This window comes from Hemiscyllium ocellatum, chromosome 28 (genome assembly GCF_020745735.1).
Source record: "Hemiscyllium ocellatum isolate sHemOce1 chromosome 28, sHemOce1.pat.X.cur, whole genome shotgun sequence".
NCBI classification, from domain to species: Eukaryota; Metazoa; Chordata; class Chondrichthyes; order Orectolobiformes; family Hemiscylliidae; genus Hemiscyllium; species Hemiscyllium ocellatum.
The window spans coordinates 7044373-7060020 of NC_083428.1; the positions used below are offsets into that span (position 1 = coordinate 7044373).

General features: G+C 45.3%; 1 protein-coding gene across 1 annotated transcript in view; it reads left to right on the top strand.

Moving 5' to 3' along the window:
* LOC132828965 (beta-1,4-galactosyltransferase 2-like) overlaps positions 1-15648 on the top strand; it is a 59051-nt gene that overhangs the window by 13257 nt on the left and 30146 nt on the right. The window contains exon 2 of the mRNA XM_060846199.1: positions 12628-12720. Within this exon, the coding sequence (XP_060702182.1) occupies positions 12628-12720 (93 nt within the window). The remainder of the gene's footprint in view (positions 1-12627; positions 12721-15648) is intronic.

Consider the following 15648-nt stretch of genomic DNA (forward strand, 5'->3'; position numbering starts at 1 on the left):
TGATGGGTAAAGTATTGGAGAGGATTCTGAGAGACAGGATTCATGGTTACTTAGAAAACCTTAGTTTGATTAGAGATTGTCAGCATAGCTTTGTGAGGGACAGGTCATGCTTCACAAACCTTATTGAATTCTTTGAGGATGTAACAAAACATGTTGATGAAGGTCAAGCAGTGGGTGTGGTGCACATGGATTTTAGCAAGGCTTTTGATAAGGTTCCCCATGGTAGGCTCATTCAGAAAGTAAGGAGGTATGGGATACAGGGAAAGCTGTCTGTCTGGATACAGAATTGGCTGGCCCATAGAAGACAGAGCGTGGTGGTAGTAGTTGGAAGTATTCAGCCTGGAGCTCAATGTCCACTGCTGTTCCAGGATCTCTACTCTCTGTGATTTTTATAAATAATGGTGGAGTTGTGAATAGTGTGGAGGGTGGTTACACATTGCTATGAGACATTGACAGGAGGCAGAACTGGGCTGATAAGTGGCAGATGGAGTTTAACCTGGAAAAGCGTGAAGTGATTCACTTTGGAAGGTCAAATTTAAATGGAGAATACAGGTTAAAGGCAGAATTTGTGGCAGTGTGGTGGGACAGAGGGATCATGGAGTCCATGTGTATAAATCCTTCAAAGTTGCCATACAGGTTGATAGGGTTGTTAAGGCTTATGGTGTGTTGGCTTTCATTAGCAGGGGGGTTGGGTTTAAGAGCCTTGAGGTTATGCTGCAGTTCTGGTTAGACCACATTTGGAATATCGTGTTCAGTTTTGGTCGCTTCATCATAGGAAAGATGTGGAAGCTTTAGAGAGGGTGCAGAGGAGATTTGCCAGGAAGCTGCCTGGACTGGAGAGCATGTCTTATGAAGAAAGGTTGAGGGAGCTTGGGTTTTTCTCATTGGAGTGAAGAAGGATGAGAGGTGACTTGATGGAGGTGTATGGGATGTTGAGAGGCATAGATGGAGTGGATAGCCAGAGATGTTTTTCCCTGGTGGAAATGTCTATCACCAGGGGACATAATGTTAAGGTAATTGGAGGAAAGTTTAGGGAGGATATCACAGGTAGGTTCTTTGCTCAGAGAGTGGTGAGTGCATGGAATGGACTGCCCACAGTGTTAGTAGAGTCAGATACATTAGGGACATTCAAGCAACTCTTGGATAGGCACTGGGAAGTTAGTACAATGAAAGGTAGGTCGGATAGGATCTTTGAGTAAGATAAAAAGGCTGTCACAGCATCGAGTACTACGCTGTACTGTCCTATGTTAAGGGCTTGTACTGTGCTGAAATATCTATGTTCCATATATATGTTGTTTGAATGTCTGAATGGATTGCTATTCCCAGGTTTCTGTCGTTAATATATTCATCCTCTGTCTCTTTTCTAATTGAAGGGTTATAGAGAGCAGGCAGGAAAATGGAGTTAAGGTCAAGATGAGATCAGCCAGGATCAGATTAAATGTTGAAGCAGACCCAAGGGACTGAATGGACTATCCTGCTGCTAGTTCTTTGTTTTTACTTTATTCTTAAGGACCGTGCTGCCTCCCTCAATTATTTTTTATGTTGTGACAGCTCCTACATCTGCCAAGCCACTGAGAGTCTACTGTTTTCTCAGCTGGGATCACAGCACCCGTAGGTTATAGCACCTCAGCTGCTTACCCACCTGTTTTTAACAACAACTGTTTCCAACAACAGGTTCCAGACACCCACCTCCAACCGAAATAATTAGCAATGCCCCACCCCCCTCCAAAATCCTTCTGAATGCTTAAATCTACCCCCATGTGTTACTGACCAGTTAGCTAACAGAAAGAGGTCTTTTCTATCCACTCTGTGTGAATGCATTAGTTTATACATTTCACATAAACTTCGCCCTGGCCTGCTCTGTTCCGAAGGATCCAACCCTTACCTATCTAGTCTGTTCCCAAACTGAAGTTTAGATAACCAGATAACTTCCTCCTAAATTCTCCCTGAGCCCTCTTCCACACAATCACATCTCTGCTATATTGTGGTGTGCAGAATTGGAGGGACTATGCCTCATCCACAATAATGGGAATTCTGGAGCAGACTTAAGGCTGAATGGACGACTCCTGCTCTCACATTGCGATATTCCTCATGTTTTATCCAGTTCCAACTATAGGGAAAAGGCAGGAGAGTGTGGCAGTGAGGATTATCAAATCAGCCATGATCTCATTGAATGGTGGAGTGGACCCAATGGGCTGAATGGCCTATGTTTTACAGCCTCCTCTTATTCTGTGCCACAGTTAATAAAGGAAACTTATCTGATCTTATCCACATGTCCCACCACTTTCGTGGATCGTGTATACTCCAAGGTCCCACTGTTTCTACTCCCACTTCCAAAGAATGAATGTTTTAATAAGATTCCATCAAGGCTAGTGCTGCCCCTTTTGGACATTGGTCCTGCAACACCCAAATGTTTTACCTCTGGCTCACAGCTATTGGCTAAAGTTTCTACTTAATCAGAAACAGAAATTGCTGGAAAAGCTCAATCTGTGGAGAGAAATCAGAGTACACGTTTCGGATCGACTAGGTCTGAGGAAGGATCACTGATTAACTGATTTAACCCAAACATTAACTGATTTCTCCCCACAGACGCTACCAGACCTGCTTTCGTTTCTGATTTACAACATCCGCAGTTGTTTGGGTTTCTCTTCTGCAGTCACCCTGGCAGTGTGCACACGATCTGTTGCCAAGGTTTCACAGAGTCTGAATCACTGTGGCAAAGTGCACTCTCCCCATGTGTGTTCTAGACAGGCGTGGTCAAGATCCGATTCTTTCTGTCATATGACTGACCTGGAAACCCCTCCTGCTTTCACTGCCTGCCATTGACACATGTTCAGGAAGGATTGTAGATTAATAATCAGCTGCATTATGTACACACCTTCCCCAAACCCAGAGCTTCCACCTCAGACTGCAGGACAGGGGCCACTGTCCCACATAGTCTCCTACAGACAGCACCCAATGATCCCCCCATTCTGTCCGATCCTGTGAAGGGCAAACCTAACTGGGAGTACATTGTAGCAGCAATTGGACCATTTATATATTTATGTCAACAGTTTGACAAGTTAGAATCCCGACAGTGTGGAAACAGACCCTTTGGCCCAACAAGCCCAGACTGACCCTCCGAAGAGTAACCCAGCCAGCTGGCACCCTCCACTCCTGCAGAAAGTATTGCTTTCATGTTCCGGCTGATGCTGTTAGTCATGTGCTGAATAATTACAGTGAATGGAAATTAAGTGCCGCTCAGCTCACTAACCTTCTCACAGGTAAACACAAAGGTGCCTGGAGAAACTCAGCAGGTCTGGCAGCAACCGCTGGGAGAGAAACACAGTTAATGTTTCCAGTTTGATGTGACTCCTCTTCAGAACTGGTTTTCAGAGAGTTCTCTCAGTTCCTGACCATTCAGTGAGATTGTGACTGATGACAGATCATGTTTTGAGTCTTCTCCCCATCCTTCCCTATGTCTCTCCATATCCTCAAATATCCTGGACTAATAAAATCCTTGATCTCCAATATAGGACTACAAGATGGAGGAGATGAAGCAGGTGATTCAGCCCATCAAATCTGCTGTACCATTCACTGAAACCTGATAATCCTCAACTTCACTTTTCTGTCTTGTCCTATAACCCTTGATTCCCTCACTGATAAAAAAAACTGTCTGTCTCAGCCTTGAATATACATAAAGACCCAATGGTAAAGAATTCTGCAGATTTGCTACTCTCTGAGGGAAGACATTCCTCCTCGTTTCTGACTTAAATGGATGCCCATTTTGAAATATTTCTACAAAGGCCAGTATCCTCTCACCAAGTCACCCTTTATTTACATGCGTGTAGTACAAGCACTGGCCCAGCTAGCTTACAAAGTGAGCAGAAACCCTGACCCTCCTTTTTTAATTTTTTTTATGTTTTTTGACACTTGCCCTCATTTTATTTGTTCATTAGACTTCTGATTTTCATCTTTCACAGGAAAAATACAATTTGTTCATATGGAAAAGGCATCTCGCCTGAAATACAATCAAAATTAGAATTCTGACGGTGGAACTGGAAGCCTCAAATTTGGCAGTGATTTCCATTACCTATTCCAAGCATTGCAAGTCCTCAATCTCCTGCTGTATGACTAACAGATGTTGTGGTGAAACTGTAAATGTGCATCGGGGTAGTCGACACAGTTTCCACCAATCACCAGCCTTTGTCCCTCCTCTATCTGTCAGCCAGGGCTTCCTGATTGGACCAGGTTAACAGCCCCAATCAGGGAACTCATATTCTGTGACATCCAATCCCTATACCTTTATTCTGAGATGATGATCCCGAGGGGAAACCATCTCTTCACATCTACCCAGTCAGGTCCCTGTGAATCTTATATGTTTCAATAAAGTCTCCTCTCATTCTTCTAAATTCCATTTAAGTCAATTAATTGAGTTAGTATTGACTGGATTTTGTGGGAGAGAGTTCCAAACTTCTACCAATTCAAGCACGAAGAAATGTTTCATAATTTTTCTTTTGGATGGCCTGCCTCAGATTTTTCAAGTTGTTCACTTGTCCTAGACTTCCCCAATTGTTTAATATTTCCTACTCCATCAACTGTATCCAACATCCTAAAACCTCAGCTGTAGTTACCCAACAGCAGCGATGCCACACAAGAAGGGAATAATTTTGCAATGCGATGTTATAAATTTAAATAGCACCTTTTACAAACTCAGGGGGCCTGTCTGCCCTCATAGAGGGTGTGAAAGATCCCAGGGTCTCCCGGACGGAGGAATGTACAGCTTCTGATGGGGAGGCAGGAGTGGTGTCAAGAGGAAATGTAAAATATGTTTTCATTCCCAGTAAAAGAGAAGGCACACCATCCTCTAATGGCATTGTGGGTCAATCCAGAGCAAGTGCAGTGCCAGTTCAAGAAGGCAGTTCACCACCACCTTCTCAAGGGCAGCTCGGGACAGTCTTGAATATGCTGAATAACCCAGCCTCATCTTTGCGTAAAGAATTCTACAAATTTCACAATCCTCTGAGAGAATGAAATCCCTCCTCCTCTGTGTCTTTAATGTCCCTTATTCTGAGGAGACCCTCTGGTCTTGGATTCTTCCCACAAGAGAAAATAAGCTTTCCACATCTACCCTCTCAAATCCCCGAAGAATCTTGTACGTTTCAATAACATCGCCCTTCATTCTTCTAAATTCCAACAAGTACAAGCCAATTTGCTCGACCTCTCTTCATCAGGCAGTCCCTCCTTCACTGGTATTAGCCAAGTGAACCTGCACTGCACTGCCTCCAATGCCAGTATATATCTCCTTAGGTAAGAGACCCAAAGCTGTTCATAGTATTCCAGCTGTGGTATGATTAATATCAAAAAGTGTGGTGCTGGAAAAGCACAGCAGGTCAGGCAGCATCCGAGGAGTGGGAGAGTTGACATTTTGGGCATAAGCCCTTCATCAGGAATATGACTGAGCTGCTGAAGGGCTTTTGCCCAAAAACATTGATTTTCCTGCTCCTCGGATGCTGCTGTATTTTCCAACGCCACACTTTTCGACTCTGATCTCCAGCATCTGCATTCCTCATGTTCTCCATGGTATGATTAGTGCCTTAGCAAAACATCCATCTATGAGTCTGCTCTGAAATTAAACAGGAAGAACATTGCGTTTATATAGTAACATGGTAAACATGGTCAGTGCAGGTATTGAATCCCCGCCCTGCATTGATGTGAAGTTGGAAACACAGCAGCCAATTTGCAATCAGCAAGCTCCTCCAACCAGCAATGTTCTTTCATGATCATTTATTACTGATCTGGTTGCTCTGCAGAGTTAGGTGGTCAGCCATCTTCTCAAAGCACCCCCCACTCCATTTTGGTTAAATCGACTCCCAATGCATATGATATCCCCTCAAGTCATAGTGCTATGTGGTTTGGGGAGGGATATTCACACAATGTGATTAAAATCAGATAATGTTTGTATGAAGCAAACAAACACAGAAATTGCAGGAGGAGCTCAACAGGTGTGGCAGCGTTTGTGAAAAGATGTCATAGATATCATATATCGGCTATGGATAAGGTGAATGGCAGTTTTTTTTTCCCCTTTGGTGGGGGATTTCAAGACCACGGGACATATTTTCAAAGTGAGAGGAGAAAGATTCAAGAATTTTTTTTAACACAGTGTTCGTGTGTGGAATGAACTTCCAGAGGAAGTGGTGTTTGTGGGGACAATTACAACGTATAAAAAATATTTGGAAAAGAATGTGAATAAGAAATGTTTGAAGGGATGTGGGCCAAGTGCAGGCAGTTGGGAGCAGTTTAGTTTGAGGACAGGTTGGACCAAAGGGTCTGTTTATGTTCTTTGTGACTCTCTCATTTCAAAGAAGGGTCACAAAACTTGAAACATCAACTATGTTTATCTCCACAGATGCTGCCAGATCTGCAGAGTTTCTCCAATAAAACAAAGTACAGTAGTGCAGTTGCTGGAGATCAGAAACCAAAACAGAAAGGTTTGGTGCAGAGAGAGCCAGCATGTCTAGCAGCATCTGTGGGGAGAGAAACAGAGCTCACTTCGAGTGCAGTGACCCTTGTACAGAAAAAAAATCCCTGTGAACTTCCCCTGCTGTGTGTTGCAGTGGTGACTGTGGGATCACCACCTGAAAGGGCAGACAGAGGCCCCAGTTCACCATGCAATCTTGAAGAGAGCGTCCCTGTCAGTGCAGCACTCCTGTCAGTGTGACAGTGGATTGTCAGTCTAGATTCTGGAGTGGGGCTGGGACCGGACAAGCTGAGCTGTGTGTTGTGAGCTTGCTTGGTTCCCACAGCACATGACAAAGCCTCAGGAAAAGGAGAACCTGAAATGCACACAACAGTGGCAGTCAGCTTTTTCTGCAGCCATATCGAACTTGCATCTTCCCTTCCCCCCTGCACTTCACATGACTCAGTTCCAGTCTAAAAGCTCTTAGAGCTACACTCAGTAACAAACCTTCTTCCTGTCACATGAATTAAATTGTTATCACAATCCAAATAGACTCGCCTGTTCTTAAATGTATTTAAGGTCACGTTCTTTAGGAGGATAAGGAAATGGTACAGTAATCCTTACTGTTAATACGCTGAGAGATTAAGAACCCACATAGTGTCGCCTGTATTTTAAGTGGAAAGTGCAGGCAGCCTGGGAGGTTATTAATTGTTCACCACTCCTGTCACCGCATGCTTTCACTTGAAGGGTGAAAGTTCAAAGCAGTATTTAGCATTGGGCTGACTGCATCATTCATACAAAGGCAGCTCTGTGTCAGAGCCCAGGGAATGTGTTTGTTCCTGTCGCTCGTTCTCAGGATGTGGGATTTACTGTGTCTAAGCCAGCAGCCATTGCCAATCCTGAGAAGTTGAACTACTTCAGTTTTTAGCGAATTGAAATTCACAGAAATGGGCCATTCGGCCTGACTCATGTGTACTCTTGAGCCTCCCCTAACCATATTCGGGCATTTGGCAAGTAAGCTGTTTTTAAAATATACTGTAGATGCAGGAGCATGGATTGTGTGCAGACAAGACGCCTGCTTTAGGGAAACCGTGGAGCAGAGACTGGGGGAGGGAAGTTAGCTTTCTTCCTGGGCAGTTATCAGTGAATCCACTCCAAAAGCTCCTTGGTGATGTTTGTCGATTCCAGCAATTTTGCTTGCAAATTTTTTTTTCAAATTTGGGTTCAAAATTTTTTAAAAGGCAGACCCTGCAATTCTAGGAGAAAGTGAGGATTTCAGATGCTGGAGAGTCAGTCGAAAAGTGTGGTGCTGGAAAAGCACAGCAGGTCAGGCAGCGTCCGAGGAGCAGGAGAATCGATGTTTTAAGCATAAGCCCTTTATCAGGAATATGGAGTAGCCTGTATATCAGGAGAAAGTGAGGACTGCAGATGCTGGAGATCAGAGCTGAAAATGTGGTGCTGGAAAAGCGCAGCAGGTCAGGCAGCATCCAAGGAGCAGGAGAATTGACGTTTCGGGCAGCCTGTATATCAGGAAGGATAAGGTTGCATGAGAGAGGCCACTCCCCACATTCCAGATGAACAGCTTATGCCCAAAATGCCAACTCTCCTGATGCTGCCTGATCTGCTTTTTCAGTGCCACGCTTTTTGACGCTGGAATCCTAAGTCTGGCCTGGTTTTTTTCTCAGTCCAGCAACACTCATTCCACTCAGCAATGATACTAATCACATGCATGAATAAAAGTTCTTGTTTGGACGTTCAATAACACAGTTTTGTTTTAATCCATCAAAGGGATGTGGGCATCATTTGGCTAGATCTGTATTTATTATAATTTTCCAGACAGTAACCAACCACACTGCCGTTGGTCTGAGGTCGCCTAGGCGAAAGGATGGCAGTTCCCTTCCATGATGTTAACCAGATGGAGTTTTCCTTAATAGAATCCCTGCAGTGTGGAAACAGGCCCTTCAGCCCAACAAGTCCACACTGACCCTCCGCAGAGTAACCCACGCAGACCAATTCCCATACCCTGTATTTACCCTGACTTATGCCCCTAACCTGCACATCCCTGAACACGATGAACAATTTAGCATGGCCAATTCATCTAACCTGCACATCTTTGGACTGTGGGAGGAAACCGGAGCACCCAGAGGAAATCCACGCAGACACAGGGAGAATGTGTAAACTCCACACAGACAGTCACCCGAGGCAGGAATCGAACCAGGGCCCCTAGTGCTGTGAGGCAGCAATGTTAACCACTGAGCCACTGTGCCACCCCCCCCCAACAATGGATTCATGGTCATCATTAGACTCTTAATTCCAGATTTTTATTGAATTAAAGTTCCACCATCTGAGCTGGTGGGATTCTCTGGTTGCCAGAACATTATCTGGTCTCTGGCTTACTCATCCGATGACAATATCACTGGGCCATTGCCTCCCTGTACAGCTGTAGAAAGACAGCAGGATGGAGTTCCCTCTTCTAGTTGCTCACCTCTCCTTGAACTGGACTGTCGTGGTCTGTGGGCTTTGGGTGAATGATAGGGCCTTAAGGAATGTTGTGGAACAGGGGGACCTTGGGGTTCAGGTGCACGGCTTTCTGAAAGTGGAGTCCCAGGTAGACAGGGCTGTGAAGAAGGCTTTTGGCACACTGTCCTTCAGTCAGGGCATTGAATTTAGATGTTAGGAAGTTATGTACAGGATGTTGATGAGGCTGCATTTGGGGTATTGTGCTCAGTTTTGGTCACCTTGCTATAGGAAGGATGTTATTAAACTGGAAAGAGTCCAAAGAAATTTACAAGGATGTTGCCTGGATTTAACAGTCTGAGTTACAGGGAGTGGTTGGGCAAGCTAGGATTTTTTTCTTGAAGAGTGTAGGAGACTAAGGGAGGATATTATAGAGATGGATAAGATCATGAGAGGCGTGGAGAGAGTGAATGCACTCCATCTTTTTCCCAGGCTTGGGGAATCGAGGGCATTAGTATAAGGTTAGAGAGGAAAGAAGTAAAGGGAACCTGAGGGGCAACTTGATGACACAGAGGGTGGTACGCATATGGAATGAGATTAAAAAAACAGCAGATGCTGGAATCCAAGGTAGACAAGCAGGAAGCTGGAAAAACACAGCAAGCCAGGCAGCGTCAGGAGGTGGAGAAGTCAATGTTTCGGGTGTAGCCCATCTTCAGAACTCCACGTATATGGAATGAGCTGCCAGCAGAAGTGGCTGAGGCGGATAGATTAACAACAATTAAAAGACATTTGGACAAATGCATGAATAAGGTAAAAACAATGACTGCAGATGCTGGAAACCAGATTCTGGAGTAGAGTGGTGCTGGAAAAGCACAGCAGTTCAGGCAGCATCCGAGAAGCAGGAAAATCGACGTTTCGGGCAAAAGCCCTTCATCAGGAATAGAGGCAGAGTGCCTGCAGGGTGGAGAGATAAATGAGAGGAGGGTGGGGGTGGGGAGAAAATAGCATAGAGTACAGTAGGTGAGTGGGGGTGGGGATGAAGGTGATAGATCAAGGAGGAGGGTGGGGGAAGGTTGCAAAGAGTACAATGGGTGAATGGGGGTGGAATGTTCTATCACCTCCATCCCCGCCCCCATTCACCAATTTTACCTATCCCCTTCATCCCCTCCCCCACTCACCTATTGTACTCTATGCTACTTTCTCCCCACCCCCACCCTCCTCTCATTTATCTCTCCACCCTGCAGGCACTCTGCCTGTATTCCTGATGAAGGGCTTTTGCCCAAATCATCGATTTTCCTGCTCCTCGGATGCTGCCTGAACTGCTGTGCTTTTCCAGCACCACTCTAATCCCAAATGCATGAATAGGAAAGGATGAGAAGGATATGGGCCAAGTGCAGGGAAATGGGGTTAGGGTGGATGGACATGTTGGTCGGCATGGACCAGTTTGGGCCAAAGGGCCTGTCTCTGTGCTGTCAAACTCTATGATTGGCCTCTGGTATAGGCATAGGCCATCTGTTGAGCTTAAACCATGAGCATTATACCACGCAGGGAGCAATGTCTGATTGCCCTCACACTGGGTTGGTATTGTTTTTTTTTAGGAAGGGGAGGATTTTTAAAATTCATTTGTTGGATGTGGGTATTACTGGCTGTGCCAGCATTTCTTGCCCGTCCTGAGTTGTCCTTCAGAATGTGATGTTGAGACAGGATTCCTGGTGAACTGGACGGGGTGGATGTGGAAAGGTTTTTTCCCCTTGTGGGAGTATCTACAACTAGAAGCATCACCTCAGAATCAGGAGTCACACATTTAACACACAAGAAGAGGAAGAATTTCTTCCCTGAGGATAATGAATCTGTAGAATTCTTTACCACAGCTGGCTATCGAGGCTGAGACACAAAGGCTGAGAAAGACATGTTTTTAATCTGCAGGAGAATCAGGAGTTATGGGGAAAAGGCAGAAAAGTGAAGTTGAGCATCATCAGATCAGTCAGGATCTCATTGATTGGCAGAGCAGACTTGGTGGGCTGAAGGTCTCCTGCTGCTCCTATGTTATGTCATTAAGAACTGCTGCAATGCATGTGCTGCAGGTAGACTCACAATCCTGAATGGGAGCAAATTCCAGGATATTGACCCAGTGACACTGAGGATATATTTCCATGATGGGATGGTGAGGGGCTTGGAGGGGAACTTGTAGGGAATGGTTTCCCTCTGCATTTATTGCCCTCGTGCTTCGAGTTGCAAGTGGGTCATGGGTTTGGAAGGCGCTATCAAAGGAACCTTGATGAAAGGCATTCTGTCGTTGGTGCACACTGCTGCTACTGTGATGCTGACGTGAATTATTTCAACTGTGCTGTGATCAGCTAATTGGGAGAAAGAGGAGGGCTCAGATTTTGGAAGGATTCGCTTTAATAAGCTGTCCTCTAGCCAGATAGATAAGCCATCAGGACGGTGTGCTCTGACAATATAGGGGCAAAGTGCGTGGCCATTCGGCCTATTGTGCCCATGCTCGCTCTTTCTCGAAACATGAAACCGAGGCACCATTTGTCTTTTCACGTGGGATGTAAAAGAGCCTGTGGCATGATTGGGAAACAGAGCAAGGGAGTCGCCCTGGACTCTAGGCCAATATTCATCCGTAACCAGACAGATTATTTGGTTCTTGTCACATGACTGCCTTTGGGGAGCTTGCTGTGTGCAAATTGGGGCTGTCAGATTTTACTACATTACAGCTGTAACTGCACTTCAAAACTATTACATTGTGATGTGCTTCAAGTCATTTTGAGGTGATTATAGGTGCTACATAAATGCAAATTGATGTTTAACCCTGGCCTGGGTCTGTCTCAGTGTGAAGACAATGGGTCTGGCTTCCTTTTGGGTTTACCCCTCTGAACAGGAAACCCAGCTTTCAAAAGATGCTTTTTTTTAAGGATTTCCAAAAGTGAATTCAAGCCAAACCCATTCTGTGATGGGGAATGTTACCGTTGACGAGAGTGTGTGGTGCTGGAAAAGCACAGCAGGTCGAGCAGCATCTGAGAAGCAGGACAATCAATGTTTCGGGCAGGAGCCCTTCATCAGCCCTTCCTGATGCAGGGCTGCTGCCTGAAACATCAATTCTCCTGCTCCTCAGATGCTGCCTGACCTGCTGTGCTTTTCCAGCACCACACACTCGCGACTCTGATCTCCAGCATCTGCAGTCTTCACTTTCTCCCAATGTTACCATTGAGATGGACCTCATTACTTCTCAGGACATAGAACTCAAGATTAATAGCCTTTCAAATATAGAGGTCTCCCTTGGGGTGGCATAGTGGCTCAGTGGTTAACACTGCTGCCTCACAGCACCAGTGTCCCAGGTTTGATTCCAGCCTTGGGTGACTGTCTGTGTGGAGTTTGCACATTCTCCCTGTGTCCGTGTGGATTTCCTCTGGGTGCTCCAGCTTCCCCCCACAGTCCAAAGATGTGCAGCTCAGGTGAACAGGCTATGCTAAATTGCCCATAGTGATAGGTGCAGTAATCAGAGGGAAATGGGACTGGGTGGGTTACTCTTTGAGGGTCAGTGTGGACTTGTTGGGCCGAAGGGCCTGTTTCCACTCTGTAGGGAATCTAATCTCTCTCAGGACCAAATCTTAATCTTGAATTATGTTGTTGTTAAGGCATTTACAACTCTGTTTATCACAGCCCTCAGTCAGCTTCCTGTACCTTAGACACTTCAGCTTAATTCTTCTTCTCCTTCTTCACAGATGGTGCTTCAATCTTAAGCAACACAACATCAGTCACCAAGTCTCCTGAAGCTAACCACTTGGAGAAATGCCCTGATGATCCACCAGAACTTGGTAAGTGAAGAGAGGAAATTGTCAAAGCCTCATTATTGACACGGCATTTTTAGCATAAAAAGGTAAAAGTCGCAGTCTTACAGCACGGAAACAGACCCTTCAATTCAACTCTTCCATGCTGACCAAGTTTCCCAAACTAAACTAGTCCTATTTGCCTACATTTGGACCATATCCCCCTCAACCTTGCCTATTCAAGTACTGACTGACTGACTGACTCTTAAATGTTGTAACTGTACCTGCCTATGTCATTTCCTCTGGCAGGTCATTCCACATATCAACTACACTCTGTGTGGAAAAAGTTGCCTCTCGGGTCCCTTTTAACTCCTCCTCTCCTCTCACAATTATGCCCCTTAGTTTTGAACTCCCTAACCTGAAAGAAAAAGACATTTACAATTTACCTTATCTAGGCACCTCATGATTGTATGAACTTGGAGAAAGATTATCCCTCAACTTCCTAAGCTCCAGTGAAAAGAAGTCCCAGCCTATCCTTGTAACTCAAACCGTCCAGCCACAGCAAAATCCCTGTAGATCTTTTCTGAACCCTCTCCAAATTAATAACATCCTTCCGGTAGCAGGGAGACCAGAACTGTACACTGTCACTAGATGTTGAAAATTCCTCTAGTTTATTATCGGGACTAAAGTCGCTATCCACAGACTATCACAAACTTCGCTCGCTGGGTGACAGTTCCATCCTCCTCAAAGCTGCTCACATGTCATATTGAAGTCAAGATGAACTTCCAACCTCTCACCTGTTTGTTCACTGAGACTGCTTTACTCCCACCCCTGCCTCAACCCGTCTGCTGCTGAAACTCCCATTTGTGTTTCTTCCCTAATCATTATTAGATTAGACTTACAGTGTGGAAACAGGCCCTTCGGCCCAACAAGTCCACACTGACCCACCGAAGCGCAACCCACCCTTACATTTATCCCTTCACCTAACACTACAGGTAATTTAGCATGGCCAATTCACCTGACCCGCACATCTTTGGACTGTGGGAGGAAACCGGAGCACCTGGAGGAAACCCACGCAGACACAGGGAGAACGTGCAAACTCCACACAGTCAGTGGGAATTGAACCCGGATCTCTGGCGCTGTGAGGCAGCAGTGCTAACCACTGTGCCACCGTGCTGGTATTTCTTGCAAATTGTCCTAAAGTAATCGCTGGTCTTGAACACTCTAATGCTACATGCCACCGCCCCCCCCCCCTCCAATCCCCCCAGCCGGCCTCTCATCTCCCATTCACTGTGAGGCTGGAGTGATCTCTCCTGCCTCTGTCCTAACTCTCACCAAGTCCTGTTTCAGCATCGCCCCTCTGTTTGTTAAACTCCATTACCCCTCAGTCTGGCAAAAGCATAGTTTTACAATTTCAGTATTGCTGGAAACAGACATTTTTCATCTTGCGCACTTTAGGACAATTTGCAAGAAATACCAGTTCAAGAGGAAAGCAACGTTATACACAGTGAGGATAATAATGATTGGTTGGCAAATGGAATTTGATTGGTAGAGACATTTCTTTAGTAGCAATGCTCTACCAATCAGAGTTCACTTGCCACCCAATCATCAATTTCCTTTCAAACAGAATAAATGTGTTTCCTTGATGTACGCACGTTGATGGGGCCAGTAACATAAGTGACTGCACTCCATTACCTGCACTGTGATGTCAGTACAAGTGCAGACTTCCCCACTTTTAGTTAATTGTAATCAGTTTCCCAAATAATCCTCCTTGCTGCCCTGGGCTCTTCCAATGTCATCTCTGTGACAGGCAAGTGAAGACCATGGCCTAGTGGTGTTATTCCTTAACCATTAACCCAGAGACCCAGGTAATGTTCTGGGGACCTGCATTTGAATCCCAACACTGCAGATGGTGGAATTTGAATTCAGTGAAAGTTTGGAAATAAAGGAAATGATGAGACCATTGCTGATTGTCAGAATACTCTGTCTGGGTCACTATTGTCCTCAGGGAAGAAAATCTGCTGTCCTTACCCAGGTCATAGAATCATACAGCATGGAAATGGGCCCCTATTCGATTCATGGGAGGGTTTATTTTAGCAGAGAAGCCTTCATTCTCACATCTCAAAGCTGGCATTATATTGTCCTCTTCGCTTGCAGGTAAACGTAGGAGTATACAACATGGAAACAGACCCTTCAGTCCGACCAGTTCATGCTGACCATTTTTTCCAAGCTAAACTAGTCCCACTTACCTGGGCCCATTTCCCTCCAAACCTTTCCTATTCATGAATTTATCCAAATGTCTTTTAAACATTGTAATTGTACCTACATCCACCACTCCCTCTAGAAGTTCATGCCACAAACGAACCACTCTCTGTGTAAAAAACACAAGTTGCCCCTTATGTCCTTTATAGATCTTTCTCCTCTCACCTTAAAAATATGCTCCCGAGTTTTGAACTTCCCCACCCTGTGGAAAAGATCTTTGTCATTCACCTTATCTACACTCCTCATGACCTCATATGTTTGGCTTATATGGATCTGCAGACATACAGTGATGTGTTCAACTCACAATGGGCAATAAATGCTGACCTAGACATTGCTCCTGTAAATGAGTTTTTACAAAGCCCTTAGTTCTGTTCCTTGTTGTGTTCCTGGGTGTGGGTGCGTGTGTGTGTGCGCGCGCACGCCTGCACATGCATGTTCCTGCAAGTGTGTGTGTGTGTTTGCGTGCGTGCCTGCACATGTATGTGTGTGTGCGCATTCCTGTACGTGTATGTGTGTGCTTGAGCACGTTCCTGCACGTGTATGCGTGTGGGTGCGCGCGTACATGTGCCTTCCTGCATGTAGGTATGTGTATGCATGCATGTGTGTGTTTCAGCACATATGTGCATGTGAGTGTGCACGTCCCATCCTACTCAATGGGGGCATTCACATTAGACATTTTGATTCAGTAATGCTGCTGTGAAGCACCTTGGAATA